Source organism: Oncorhynchus nerka, linkage group LG28 (genome assembly GCF_034236695.1).
Source record: "Oncorhynchus nerka isolate Pitt River linkage group LG28, Oner_Uvic_2.0, whole genome shotgun sequence".
Classification (NCBI taxonomy): Eukaryota; Metazoa; Chordata; class Actinopteri; order Salmoniformes; family Salmonidae; genus Oncorhynchus; species Oncorhynchus nerka.
The window spans coordinates 51379293-51394301 of record NC_088423.1 but is presented as its reverse complement, the minus strand read 5'-3'; the positions used below and the strand labels follow the sequence as shown (position 1 = coordinate 51394301).

The window sequence follows — 15009 nt, the reverse complement described above, 5'->3', positions numbered from 1 at the left end:
CTGTGTAGTTGAAGTAATTATTTGACAGTAACGTCCACACCTGTTGTACTCAGTGCATGTGACAAATACAATCATTTCTTGGAAGGCATGAAAGGTGTACATGTATTTACTGCAAACAAATATAGCTTTTGCATGACGGGATGGCTATAACCTCTAACACTGGGCAGCAAGTTCAGTATGTTAGGTCACGTATACTCTATTTAGACAATGGTTGAATGACAGTGGTAAATATCTTTAATGAAATGCTTGGAAAGGACTTTGTCATTAAAAGCACAATCTCATTCTGTCAGGGCAAATCAAGGAGTTCATTATGGCACAGAAGCCATTTTCCATCCCCTAAAATAATGTTATATTGTGCAATCTTTGAGTTACCATCATGATAATACAGTTCTAGCTGCACACATGTTCTGGTTAACAATTATTTGGCCTCACAACAATAGTCTGTCAAGGAAGTAGACATGGAAAGTTGAGGTTCAGGTTAGACTTCCCTCCCTGCCCTCCTCCAATGACAACTACATTAAAACCGATCTTAAAGAGTAACATACACACACAAAATATTTTTATTAAATAACAAGGTAATCTAATTCTGCCAAGCATGTGTTACTGAAAAAGGTCATGATCTACCTGTTAGACATAAAGAAGGTTAATTCACAATGTGCTTCCATTATTTATAACATTATTACAGCTGATGAGAGAAGGGGAGGCTGTCAAATATAAATAGACTGCACATATTTGAACTTTTTATTGATTGCAACATAATCATGTAATAACAACATAACAATTAATAACATTCATTTGTTTTCAAAATCATAGATAACTGTTGCACAAAGATTGCCATTACGAGGAATCAAATGGCAAGCTGCAGTTGTGACATTCCCACATTTTATATTTTATAGTCTCACGTCCTAACGACACAGTAGCACTCACTTTTGATACTTTTGGTGTAAAAGAAAGAACGTCTTCAACTAAACGTGGTTCTCTTATTTTTCGTTGGCAAGTATACTTGGAAACGTTAAAGGGGAAAGACAAAAGCAGCTTTTACATTTCAAAGAACATGATTCTATCAAGTAGAAACTTTGCAGCTTTTCTGGATGAACTCAGTGTCCACACTTTGTCCACCTTAACCTCACAGGTCTACGATATAGGACAGGTGATGGTACAGAACTCCCCTTTAATTCATTGGCTGGAAACAAGATCTTCACAGTCGCATACTACTAATTAGAGGCTATCGTAGAAGCGGCACAGGCACTTGAAAGACATTAACATTGACATACAACCTGGTATACGGTCATGCAATGATACTTGACCAACATGACCTTGAGGTAATGATTAACACACCGAAGAGCTGCTTGAAGCATGGTTTATGAAATTCCAGCCATTTTGCGGCAAATATACTTTTTAAATCCCCCAGTTTTAACTTGGAATACTCGTGCAACAGAAATAAAAAGGGAACCAACTTTAGATTGTATATGTACAGTTTTTATATAAATATACACATCTACCCAATTAGGAATCTTTATTTTCTACAATAGTTTTTGCTTTTAACTATCAAGGTTGTCCACAATTTTTGCGGGTGAAGGCAAAGCCATCCAGTTTGCATAAACACTATCATTGGCATATCTTGTAAAGACTGGGTTAGTGGCATCAAGTCTGTTGAGCAGTACCGGGCTCTTCTCAGGCCAGTTCGGGTATGACATGCCTAAAAATGAGAACATATCATTTTTCTGCACTGAGTAAAGAAAAAGTAGAATGCAGACAGTAAGGCTCTCAAAAAGAAACTCATTTTTTTCCCCTTGACATTTTTGACATCAATGATGTACCAATAATTGTTGTGTTCTTTTTCTTTGAAATCATATTTAATCAATCCAGTACATTTTCTCAGTTAAACTGTACAGGAACTATGGACATCATTATCGTCTGTGAAGTGATTTCTTCGTAGAATTCTAAATTGATAGCCTTATCGTGTTCTTATGTCATAGTCAAACATCAGTCTATAATTCACTTCTAATGTATGTCATGATCTCTAAATGTTTTCCTTGGCTCATGCACCATTGATAATTGTTTTCTCAATATAAAGCAGATACAATAATTGCATCACTGTAACAGGATACATGGACACCAAGTTAGTCATGGTAACTATGTCACTGGCAGCCATCTTATTGCTAAATACTTTTATGAACTATCAACTGGAAGTGCCTTGGATCAGTGGGATTTGTTTGGGAATTTGTTATGAAATACTTTTAGAAAGTATTGTTTATCTATGTTAGCCAAGAGTTTATTTCAAAAGCCTTACTGTTTCTCTATTCAGCATTGTAGAAACAATCTATATGCTTAATAGGTAGCCTATATACACACAAACAATTCAGATTAAAACAGTTTGGAATCCAAACTAAATAGATAATGATTGATTCAGCAAGGACCTGTTTCAAATGTCAAACTGAATAGTATTTTCCAAATTAATACAGACAATGTGGAATGTTGGAATGTGTTCTGAATGTTTATGTCATCCAAAATGTATGAGTGTCCTAACAATCATATACATATGTGGGTATGAATGTGGATTACAATATGTCATATAAGGGAATGTTATTATAGAAATGTTTACTATTTACAGATGTGTCATTACTTTGGTCAGGTTTCATGTACATCAGAAGCAGGTCCAAATAGTAATCATCAGACACAAGATGATCTTTTTCCACTGACTCTCATTTTCTAAGAAATGGGAGACTTTTTCAGGAAGCATGCCTAGATCACAGTCACACACGGTCTACAGGAAGCCAATCACAACATGTCAAAAAAAAGAGTTTGTGTATCCTGTCTCTAAAATCGAGTAAATGCATGGGAAATTCTACCATAAAGCTTGTTTTCAATCCATGTGGAGGGAATGGTTCGTGGGAGAGGGGCGTTATTACAATCCACTAGGGGTGTGTCCTCTTCGGAGAGGGCGTCGTCATACAGCAGGGCGTCGGCTGGCGTGGACGCCGCCAGGTCCAGGTAATCCTGACAACAGGAGAGGAACACCTAATATGGCTAATCACTAACATCAGGAATGTGGATCATAATGCTAATACATTCACATCCTACCATGCAGCTAAGACCTAACATAACCTCATAGTTAGGATCGTAGGTCCAATGACGGACACTTGATAGGAAACAGAAAATATTTGAGAAATATATTTCCTACTTGTGTGTGAGATAAAAAAAAGTACTAAAAGTACTCTGTTCCAAATCCTAAACACATCCTTCACATGTTTGCACTGTATTTGGCATCCTCAACATTACAGTATATTTGGCCTCTTTACCTCAACACAAGACTAACTGCTATCTATTGTAATTATAACTTGTGCACATGTTGCCCGGGGCCATATTTTGGGGGTGTTCACCAGATATTGGTTAAAGTTATTGTTGGACGTAATACTAATCTTGTTCTGTTTACTCCATTTATAACAGTGTGTGTACTGTAACTACCAGTGAACAGTGTAATGACCACTTTAGACAGAGAAAGAGTGTTGGTTGTTTTGCTTGATCCTACCCGGTTTTTCACCATCATCTTCTCCAGTTCTTTACTGATGTCTGCGAATATGGGCCTTTTGTCTGACTCCTGTTTCCAGCATCGAAGCATTAGATTATACCTGCAGAAACACATTCATACACCCCCTTATGGTCAGAGGTAAAACAACTAAAGGGGTGGTTTACCTACAATTTAGAATATATAATTATAATAAACTAATGGGATGGCTTGCTTACAATTTACAATAGATCCCTACAACATCAGAATGAATAGGGGTGGATTTTCTGCTGGTAGGTCAAGTCATGGATGTCATTATCAGTGTGTAATAGAGTAGCAGTGAGTTTTACTGTGGGTACAATGACGCTGGGGTAAAGTAAAGTGGCTATCGTACATTTCTTCCGTGCAGTTCTCTGGTTTCTCCATCCTGTAGCCAGTCTTGAGGAGGTTAAAGAGGCGTTCAGGGGCGATGCCTGGGTACGGGTTTCCGCCCAGTGTCACAATCTCCCACAACAGCACACCAAAGGACCAGCTGTCAGGAGACAGAGTAGAACACCACATTAATAGCACCACCTAATGCATGGATGAAATAGTGATTCTGATGTTTGCTGTGTGTTTTATCCAAGTGAAATTGAGTAGGTAGGTTTTTGATCATGGAAGCATTGTTGGTTCTGGATATGGACATATGTATGACAGATGTTATAAGTTGATTGTGAAAGGTACTCACACGTCACTTTGTGTTGTGTAAATGTGATCAAACAAGGACTCTATTGCCATCCATTTCACTGGGATTCGACCCTGAAAAGAGGAGACAAAAAAGAAGAGAATTGAAATTGTGATGTCAGTTCTGTTAAAGAATTGTATGGCCACACTTTATCTGGATAGCCTGGATTATCCCTCTGTAGATGTTCATACTATCAACAAACTATCTGTTGATAAGCAACTGCTTTCTAATGTTACGGTTCGGGTTAGGGTTAGGTTTAGAATAAGGGTTAGTGTAAGGGTTAAGTTTAGGGTTAGGATAAGGGTTAAGGTAAGGGTTGGCGATAGGGTTAGGGTTAGTAGATAGTTAGTTGAAATGTCACTGATTATTTTGGTCCTTGACCCCATTTTGATATCCAACAATGGTTGCGACCCCATCATGTAAAACAAAGTGAGCAACAGACAATGTTTAACAGAAACCACTCAGTTTATTACAACCACATCTAGTGGCTACTGGAGGCTACTGACGTAAGCCCGGTTCTATGGACCAACCGCGATTTAAAAAAATGTATTTAAAAAATATTATTTTCACATTTATTTAAAATGTGTTTCTCTCGCGACCCCATTTTCAAATTCTGCGACCCCTAGTTTGGGAAACACTGCTTTTGAGCATCTTACAGATCGATTATCCAAATAAAGTGTTACCAAAATTATAATAATTGAGACAATTTCGAAAACAATATAATTGAGAGATTTTTTTATTTAAAAAAAAATGATTGTGTATTTGACATTTGGGACCCCTACCTTGCTCCTCTTCACATAAGAGTCTTCCTCATACACGTCCCGGGACAAACCAAAGTCTGAAATCTTCATCTTACGCCCCTCTGCAACTAGGACATTTCTTGCAGCGAGGTCCCTGTGAACAAGCTATTTGAATACATTAGTCAATACAAGCTTCTTACAGCCACTCAAGCTCAGCTCCTTTCTTTACAAAACACTGAGTCACATTGAACTTGAGCTAAGCGTAGCATGGAATTCTAACTTCCAGTTCAGTCACATTTTCAATGAGTCATGCATTGATGTCAACTGGAGACTAATTGAACATTTGACTTAAGTGGAAGTGAGGATACGCCCAATAGCGAATATTTTGAAGGTAATTTCTATACAGGCACCTTCATTTCAGCCAGGTACTGCATACCCCTGGAGATCTGCCAGGCGAAGGAAATCAGGTCGCCCATGGTGAGTGTCCTCTCATCTGGGTTCTCCAGGTAGCTCGAGTTGCGGTTGGCATCGTTGCCCGACATGTAGCTGGGTCCTACCTTTCGGCTCTCACGCAGGAAGTTGCGCAGTGACCCAAATTTGGCATATTCTACAATCAGGTACATTGGACCTAGATGGAGAGACACACCACTTAAGAACACACACTTGGGCCTACAGTGTCTGGCGGTTTTGAATTAAAGATGCATCAGAAGTATACCAGGTATAACACCGGAAGGTTATAAGCATTGCAAGGACATCATGTTTTCATTAATAACTGGGTCCACAATTAATTGTACAACAACTTCATGATGACTTTGAATATAATTTCATCAGACTGGGCCTCCGAGGCATTGCTACCATAAAGGACGTGATCTGAAGGCAATATTCTCATGTCACACACTTCTCCATTGGTGAAGGTACCGTTACTCAACAACATTGATACCCTCCTATGGTGGGTTAGGGTTAGTAGATAGTTAGTTGAAATGTTACTGATATTCTGTAGATCTGAGAGTCTGTAGAGCAGGGGTTCCAGTCCGTGACCCCAGAGTGGCTCAGAGTGGATGGTTAAAAAGCCTTACCATCCTGGCTGCAAGCTCCGAACATCTTGATGACGTGTGGATGGTTGACTTGCTTCAGTAAGGTGAATTCGGACAGGAGGTCACGCAGTTCACTGTGTGAGGCATGGTCTGTTGCAAAATAAAAGAGGGAATTATGAAATACTTTATACACCTTATATCGATCATGGTCTGGCCAAAAGTCACAACATAAAAATAGCTCTTCTACTATATATTCAGTATGCACACACCTAGGGACTGACTCACTGCATGACAATAATTTTTCCTATTGTTTGCTCTAGTCTTACCTTTAAGCATTTTCACAGCTACTGTGGTGTAGCCAGCCTTTCCTTTCAGCCGGAATGCAGTCGCCTTGACCACCTTCCCAAATTCCCCTTCTCCTAAGGTTTTACCAAGCACCAGGTTTTTGCGTGGAAATTCCCATTTGGGATCCTCCTGTTAAAGCAATTAAGTAACACTTTAAAAAGCATAAAGTTGCTGGGAATTTGGGGAAAGTTTCAGGAATTTGGCAAACGTCGTATTAGCTAAGGCCTTACAGGTATTTTGAAGGTGTCAATGGCCACTTGGTTCTCCATAGAGTCCAACGAGCCACGGCGCACATTGTTAGCAGAGTAGCTGATGGGGTAGGACTGTGCGGGCCGCCGGAAGGTCATTTCAGCCGAGGCGATGGGGGGCTTGGGGGAGTTCTTGTGGTAGCGATGGATGAAGTAGGAGGACAGGAGGATGGAGACGATGAAGGAGAGCAGCACCGCGGTGGCAATGATGGTTTTGCAGACGTCGTCACACATGGCCTCTGGATCAGACAGGGTAGAAGGGGTCAGGGGTAAAAAAGAGACACCATGTAAACCATCCTTAGACAACAAAGGGCAAACTGTAATTTCACCTTTGATTGACATATCATATCTTGAAATATCTCTTGGAATGCTGTTTCATTACCTACGTATATGGGTGGTATTATGGGTCAATACATGGAAACAACTCACCCTCTATATCATCCTTCTCACAGAAGCATTTTTCAGAGTAGCAGTAGCAGGTTCCATAGCCAGCTCTAATGCCAGACATGATGCCCTTCTCATGACCTCCGATAATGGGTTCAACTGAGAGAGACAAACACAAGCACATTTCTTGAATTCAACAATACAAAAGTTTGACAATGAAAAAAAATAAACCCACTTGAAATACTGTCAGAAAAATTAGGAAAGCATTGAAACACACGTTTTCAAGAAAGTAGACAAATATAAATGGCTGCAAAGGATTGAGACATTTCTTACTTGTGCAATCCTGAGGACATATTGACGCGTCTTTGCTTTCGACTGCATCACAAAAGCCATCAGGGCACGTGCGGAGGTCAGGGGAGCATGTGGAATAGCTTTCTGATATTCCTGAAAGATAGAGGAGAAATATTACAGTCAGTTAAAATAAAAATAGTTAATTTATAGAAGAAACCAACAATATATGGATAGCATTATTTCCTGTGCCCATCAAATACCCCTAAGTATGTACAGCGTGGATACCTTTTTCAGAGCCCTGTCTCCATTGGCACCTCCCTGTGGTAGCCCCTAGGCCTCTGATGTTCTCACAGTCCCCACGCTGTCGCCCCTCTGCACAGGAGAGGAACCAATGGTTCTCTGTATCCTGTTTATCAACTACACAACATAAACACAAAGTTCATGAAGACAACACACATGTTCACTGTATCCTTCACTATGATGCAATTGTCAAGCAAGGTCATACCAGTCTCAGACTTGGAAAAAAAAGCTATGGATAAGGCTAACATAATTTGACATGTCTTCACTACACTGCTACTTTTTCATAATTCTCGAGAAGTATACAACAACATGTCTCATATTATGAGGAATGAGCCTTGGGCAACACTACGACCTCCATCTCAGGAGGTCAGACAGAACTGACGACTTCCAAACACGGATGCCATATTACTCATTCATTGGTCATCTCTGTGGCCAAATCAGCATCGGTCTTGAGTATTTCTGGGAAAGTACTTGCTTTCTCAGGAGTGTACTTACTATTGCTATCGAGCACAATGAGGATCTGAGTGCTAGCCTGCAGCTGATTCTGCTGCTCTTGAGCAATGACCACGTACTGCAGGTCCTGGCACTCTGACCTGCGGAGAGCCTCTGTGTCGTTCACATACAGCACCCCCGCCATGTCCTTGAGGCTCGGTGCGATGCTAATCGCCGTGAAGCATGACTGTATGTCGCCAGACACATTTTTGTCTGTCTTGTCTGTTACCGCTAGCCGGTATATGACATTGATGCCCCGGAACTTCAGGCAGTTGTCCACACAGATTCTACCAACCTAAAATGAGAAGGAACATTGATCATACGGGTGGGTGGGTGGGTGGGTGGGTGGGTGCAGGGGGGTTCATGCTGAGCTAAAAACAGTTGTCTGCATCATAAGCATTTTATTAGCAGTATCTCTGTTCTCATGCAAAGAGGGCTATGTCAACAATAGGTACCTGGGCAAAGACGTTAGCTCTACGTGTTGTGGTGAAGAGATATGTCACATTGGTGAAGCGGATGGGGACAGGTAAGATGGTGATATTGTAGTGCAGCATCACAGTTCCCTCTGGACCGGGGTATGTGGTGTCATTGACCAGGTAATCCAGCTGGAGGGTCCTATTCTCGGTTACAGACAAATGCTTCTTTAGTGCAAGCCCTAGATACCACACAAAGGGGGGTTGTTTATTTAATGAATCGATCAAAAAGATTTTGTGAAAGTTTGTCACATTAAGGGCTAGTTTCCTGGACACTTATTAAACATGGTCGCAGACTGAAATCCGACTAGGCTTAATCTGTGTCCAGAAAACCAGCCCTAAGAATGATTGTGTAACTGGACAACTCACAGAACTCATGAACAGTGCCTCGGACGTTGCCAAAAATGGCCTTCTCTTCTTTGAAAGAGTGTTCTATGGTGAACATTTCATTTATCCATGAGTCATTGGTCATCATATATCCAACAAATCTGTTCTGACTCTGGTTTTTGGGATACCTGGGTGTTGTGTCTCTATCATAGACAAATAAATTGCCAAAAGAACTTCCCTGAAAAACAACAACAACAGTGGTATCAATTATACATTTTATAGTAACTTATTGATATACAGTATGGTAGTAAAGCAAAGTAAAGTTAAATAAAGTCACCTCCATGCGATCAAACTCAAGCACCACATCCTCTGTGTCTGTTTCATTGACATAAGGTGCATTGTCGTCTTCGTCGTAGATGTTGATATGTAGTGTAACAAAGAACTTGTCTATCATTGTATCAGTCTGCACTGTGCAGACCAGCACGGGACTGTACGTCTCTCTCTCCTCGCGGTCCAAAGGAGCGGTCACTATCAACTCAGTGGTGTTGTCATTTATAGCAAATGGGGCTGGAACATCTAGAGCCAAAAGGAACACAAAGAGGGGATGTAAACAACATACCGTGTTAATCTCATGTTGCCAGACTTTGTAGTCTCATATTCACTGAGCTACTGGAGCAGCAAGGAAAAAGGTAATTGAAAATAGAAACATTTCTGTAAGAGTAAGAACATGGGGTAACCTCACCATACAAGGTTAGTAGGGACCTGCCAAGAGTCTGATGTTTCTCATAATATCAAGCACAGACACAGTGTGGGTGGATGGAGTGTAGCATGACTAACCTGATTCCACACTGTAGGAGATGGTGTAGTTGGGGCAGACATTTAACCTGGTGAGCTGTCTGAGCTGGCGGATGGCCCCGGGGAACCTGTTCTCTTCAATGTGGGAGTTCAGGTCCTTGTCAGGGAAACACAGATTCTCCAGCTCTGGTCTGGTCTGGCCACACGGTGGCACTGTGTCATTGATGAAGGTCAGGATGACCCGTACGGTAGGGAGGCCATGGAGGAAACTCTTGACGGGTCTGGTCGCCGCCTTGACAGTCAGCGGCAGTATCCAAAGCTTATCTGATCAGCAAGAGAACCAAAGCAGAAACAAAAGCCCCCATTTTAATCTCCCACAGTGCATGTTGTTCTTGATGACTGGGCACTTTCTGGGCTATTATGCAATTACATTACTGTCCTGATTCTGAAAGCAGATCCCTGAACATGACGTATCACTGTGAAGCTCAACATTATTGGTATGCACAAAGCGTGCAAGCTGATCAACTTAAATAATTTCCCCACACACATTTTATAATATTAAATATACCTGTATATTGGAAACATGTTGGAGTGTTGTGTTCAATGGACAATTGACAATTGGTATATGCAAAGTAAATAGACTGCACAGTCAACTTCATTAAATATCCCATAAACAATGTGGAAAGAATACATATTTCTGTCTCTGTTTAACTCACATCGAGAGTCAAAGTCACTCCACTCCAGGGTCTTATTCATGGAGAGTATCCCTGTGGTCTCATCCAGGTGGAACCACAGGGCATAGGTTGGAGGCTTCAGGGGGGTGTTCCACCACAGGTAGAAGTGGGGTTGTTGAGAGTCGCTCTCCACCATGGCGTGAACCTGGAGCACGGGTGTGCCTGCATACTGTCCAACATACACAGTCTCCTTGTACTGATTCTGGGGGAAGTAGAGCCCAACTGACCCTGCAAAAGAAAGAAATACCATGTGTTAGGAATAGAGGTAGCTCGAGCTTAGGCGCACAGGCAGACAGCACACTTCCACATCTCATCTGTAGAGGGCAGCAGCAACTGGGGCAGATGTTGAGAGTGCATGGAATGCTCGATGAGGTCATCCTGCGTTTGTTTGAATATCTTTTTGTTTTGTCATGACCTTTTGTTCATTTCTGTTTTTGTCACCTACAATTGAACATTTATAAACTGGTGTATTGATTGCAGAAAAAAACAAATAAACAGTGTTGGCAAAAACAGACAGGGATATTTTTAAAATTGTTTTTATCTTGTTTAGAGGGTAGATCAGCTTTAATATTGCAGATAGATTGTAGTTTCTATCAATGTAATTGTCGGGATCATTTCCAATCCCCCATATATTTGTTGGGGTAAATATACAGTACGAGTCAAACGTTTGGACACACCTACTCATTCAAGGGTTTTTCTTAATTTTTTACTATTTTCTACATTGAAGAATAATAGTGAAGACATCAAAACTATGAAATAACACATATGGAATCATGTTGTAACCAAAAAAGTGTTAAACAAATATATTTTATATTTGATATTCTTGAAAGTAACCACCCTTGGCCTTGTTGATAGCTTTGCACACTCTTGGCATTCTCTCAACCAGCTTCACGAGGAATGATTTTCCAACAGTCTTGAAGGAGTTCCCACATATGATGAGCACTTGTTGGCTGCTTTTCCTTCACTCTGAGGTCCAACTCATCCAAAATCATCTCAATTGGGTTGAGGTTGGGTGATTGTGGAGGCCAGGTCATTTCATGCAGCACTCCATCACTCTCCTTCTTGGTCAAATAGCCCTTACACAGCCTGGGGATGTGTTTTGGGTCATTGTCCTGTTGAAAAAGGAATTATAGTCCCACTAAGCACAAACCAGATAGGATGGCGTATGGCTGCAGAATGCTGTGGTATCCATGCTGGTTAAGTGTGCTTTGAATTCTAAATCATTCACAGACAGTGTCACCAGCAACGCACCCCCACACCATCACACCTCCTCCTCCTATCTTCACGGTGGGAACCACCCATGCGGAGATCATCCATTCACCTACTCTGCGTCTCACAAAGACACAGAGGTTGGAACCAAAATTCTTAAATGTAATGTCCATTGGTCGTGTTTCTTGGCCCAAGCAAGTCTCTTATTTTTATTGGTGTCCTTTAGTAGTGGTTTCTTTGCAGCAATTTGACCATAAAGGCCTGATTTACACAGTCTCCTCTGAACAGTTAATGTTGAGATGTGTCTATTACTTGAACTCTGTGAAGCATTTATTTGGACTGCAATCTGAGGCTGGTAACTCTCTAATGAACTTATCTTACTTCCTTTCCTGTGGTGGTCCTCATGAGAGCCAGTTTCATCATAGCACTTGATGGTTTTTGCGACTGCACTTGAAGAAGCTTTCAAAGTTCTTGAAATTTTCCGGATTGACTGACATTCATGTGATGTTCTGTCGTTTCTCTTTGCTTATTTGAGCTGTTCATGGCTCAGATGCATTAAGCAGGAAAGAAATTCCACAATTAACAAGGCACACATGTTCATTGAAATACATTCCATGTGACTACCTCATGAAGCTGGTTAAAATAATGCCAACTGTGTGCAAAGCTGTCATCAAGGCAAAGGATGGCTATTTTGAAGAATCTAAAATATAATGTTTAATACTTTTTTGGTTCCTACATGAGGGGCTCTACTGTGATTTTTGCTTATTCAGCCTGAAAAGTTCACTTATGATTGGCGATTGGCACACCTGTTAATTGAAATGCATTGGAAATGCAAAAGCTGGTTGAAAGAATGCCAAGAGAATCTCAAATATAAAATATATTTTGATTTGTTTAACATTTGTTTTTAGTTACTATATGATTCCATTTCTGTTATTTCGTAGTTTTGATATCTTCGCTGTTATTCTTCAAGGTAGAAAATAGTAAAAATAAAGAAAAACCCTTGAATTAGTAGGCGTGTCCAAACGTTTGACTGGTACTGTACATATATATATTATTTTAAACAAATGGACAACAACACTTAGGCTTCTACTTCCAGTTTATACATACTATATGCATTTTACGGAAACAGTATATTTGACATTAGTTATGTTTTGTTTGTTTTTAGTCCCATCCTTCAGCTGCCCTCAACCCATCTCATCTATCTCTGAACACCATCCAGTTTTGATTTCTATTTGCCATATATTTTTCAACTGTGCTGTGATGTTTCACAAAAATTCTGAATCTGTTTTATTCTCATTGTTTCTACAGATTGTAAATGAAAGATACATTTTATTTCTAAAAGTATTATTTATTGATTGACTAAGACTTTTCAAATCAGCCAGCAGAGTTAGCTCCAGGTAAATGTTGCAATTATTCAGCCATTCCTGAACCTGCAACCAAAAACATGCTACATATGGACCGTACCAAAACAAATGATCTAATGATTCTGTCTCTTTGCAGCAAAATCTGCAGAGCTGGGATGGTTGTATCCCCCATATATGTAACATTCTACTGGTTGCAAGAAGTTTGTATAATAATTTACATTAGACAAATTGTATGTTTTAAATCTGGTGTCGTTTCGTGTAAACCATGTGCCATGGAATCGGTACATTGAAAATATCTTCCCAACTATTTTGCAATCTGTATTGCACGGCAGTAAATTGTTTGGTCCTTAAATTAAACTGGTATACTTTTTTTATTGATCATGATTTTCTTTAACCAATTCCGGTCTTTAATGCAGGGCCAACAGACAAGTTCCTTACTTTCTCTCACTTCCACTTGCCTCTTCCATTTTTGCAGTTATGCTGCAATTAGTTGGTTGTAATTTGGATAGAGCATACATTTGCATGTATTTTTGTAAACTGCATGTGTGACATAATTCCAGCAGTCCTATTTATGATATGATTTACAAAGATTATACCCTTTTTATATATTTTTTTCTCTAACATTTTTTTAAAATGATCAATTAGTATATTTATATTTTTAAATGATCTAGATCCTCTATGAGGCTGTGGAGGGATTCAAGTTGTGGATTTAAAAGAAAGCATGAATCATCAGCATACAAAGACACCTTTTGTTTTTAAGCCCTGGGTTTCTATCCCCTTGATATTATTGTTGGATCGGATTTTAATAGCTAGCATTTCGATGGCCATAATAAATAGATATGCCGATAGTGGACAACCTTGTTTTACTCCTCTTGACAGTTTAATACTTTGTGACAAATTATTTACTATTTTACACCTAGGGTTATTTTACATAACTTTAACCCATTGTATAAGAGATTCTCCATTATAAAATATATAAATTGCAGTCGTACTTTATCGAAAGGCTTTTCAAAGTCAGCTGTGAATACCAGGCCTGGTTTCCCAGATTGTTTAGTGTTCTAGGGATATTCTTTGTCAGTGGCAGCCAAGACCTGTAACTTCTTTTTGTAAAAAAAAAATCTCCCCAATTTCGTGGTATCCAATTGTTAGTAGTTACTATCTTGTCTCATCGCTACAACCCCCGTACAGCTCGGGAGAGATGAAGGTCGAAAGCCATGCGTCCTCCGAAACACAACCCAACCAAGCTGCACTGCTTCTTAACACAGCGCTCATCCAACCCGGAAGCCAGCCGCACCAATGTGTCGGAGGAAACACCGTGCACCTGGCGACTTGGTTAAGGTGTACTGCGCCCGGCCCATCACAGGAGTCGCTAGTGTGCGATGAGACAAGGATATCCCTACCGGCCAAACCCTCCCTAAACCGGACAACACTAGGCCAATTGTGCGTCGCCCCAAGACCTGTAACTTAACAGTTTTTGTACAATCCAAGAGCCAATAGATATATTTATCAGAACAGTGTTTCGCTTTGGTTGGGTTGAAGTATACCGTGACCCCTGATGTCATATGCTCAATGTAATAGGCTATTTCTCACTTTCCTGATACTAACATACCATGATAAACATATTCTGAATGTAGCCTTTAAACCTACCATGTCAGTGAATGTTGCAATGCTGTGACATTTTCTTTAACTGCTTAATTTGAGGGTGTGCCTGCATTATCAACTATCAGACATCTCCTCCCTGATAGGCCTATTTAAATTATGCCACTATACATGTCAAATGAAAATAACATCCATGTATTTAAGCTACCTAATGAGACTGTATCCATACAACACATATATTGTATATCTCTTATTCCTACGTCAATGGAAATTGAAAAGGATGTCTCAAATGTCACCCACGCAGCTTGTCTAATGAATTTCTCACATGGTTAATAAGGGTGTGGTTTCCGTTTCTCCTTGGTTTCACCTTGGGAAGGTTAATTACAGGGACTAACATGATACCGTGAAGAAATGAATCATAAATCATTACCTGCCAGCCAAG

General features: G+C 40.1%; 1 protein-coding gene across 1 annotated transcript in view; it reads right to left on the bottom strand.

Annotated features, from left to right (window-relative positions):
* Positions 1–727: 727 nt before the first annotated feature.
* LOC115113390 (proto-oncogene tyrosine-protein kinase receptor Ret-like) overlaps positions 728–15009 on the bottom strand; it is a 29609-nt gene continuing 15327 nt past the window's right edge. The window contains exons 2-20 of the mRNA XM_029640961.2: positions 10378–10623; positions 9704–9985; positions 9204–9442; positions 8909–9104; positions 8522–8721; positions 8070–8361; positions 7560–7691; positions 7317–7427; positions 7029–7142; positions 6582–6838; positions 6333–6480; positions 6049–6156; positions 5383–5600; positions 5015–5137; positions 4236–4306; positions 3903–4040; positions 3533–3632; positions 2853–3000; positions 728–1699 (exon numbers count right to left, since the gene is read on the bottom strand). Of these exons, the coding sequence (XP_029496821.1) occupies positions 1542–1699; positions 2853–3000; positions 3533–3632; positions 3903–4040; positions 4236–4306; positions 5015–5137; positions 5383–5600; positions 6049–6156; positions 6333–6480; positions 6582–6838; positions 7029–7142; positions 7317–7427; positions 7560–7691; positions 8070–8361; positions 8522–8721; positions 8909–9104; positions 9204–9442; positions 9704–9985; positions 10378–10623 (3281 nt within the window). The 3' untranslated portion in view covers positions 728–1541. The remainder of the gene's footprint in view (positions 1700–2852; positions 3001–3532; positions 3633–3902; positions 4041–4235; positions 4307–5014; positions 5138–5382; positions 5601–6048; positions 6157–6332; positions 6481–6581; positions 6839–7028; positions 7143–7316; positions 7428–7559; positions 7692–8069; positions 8362–8521; positions 8722–8908; positions 9105–9203; positions 9443–9703; positions 9986–10377; positions 10624–15009) is intronic.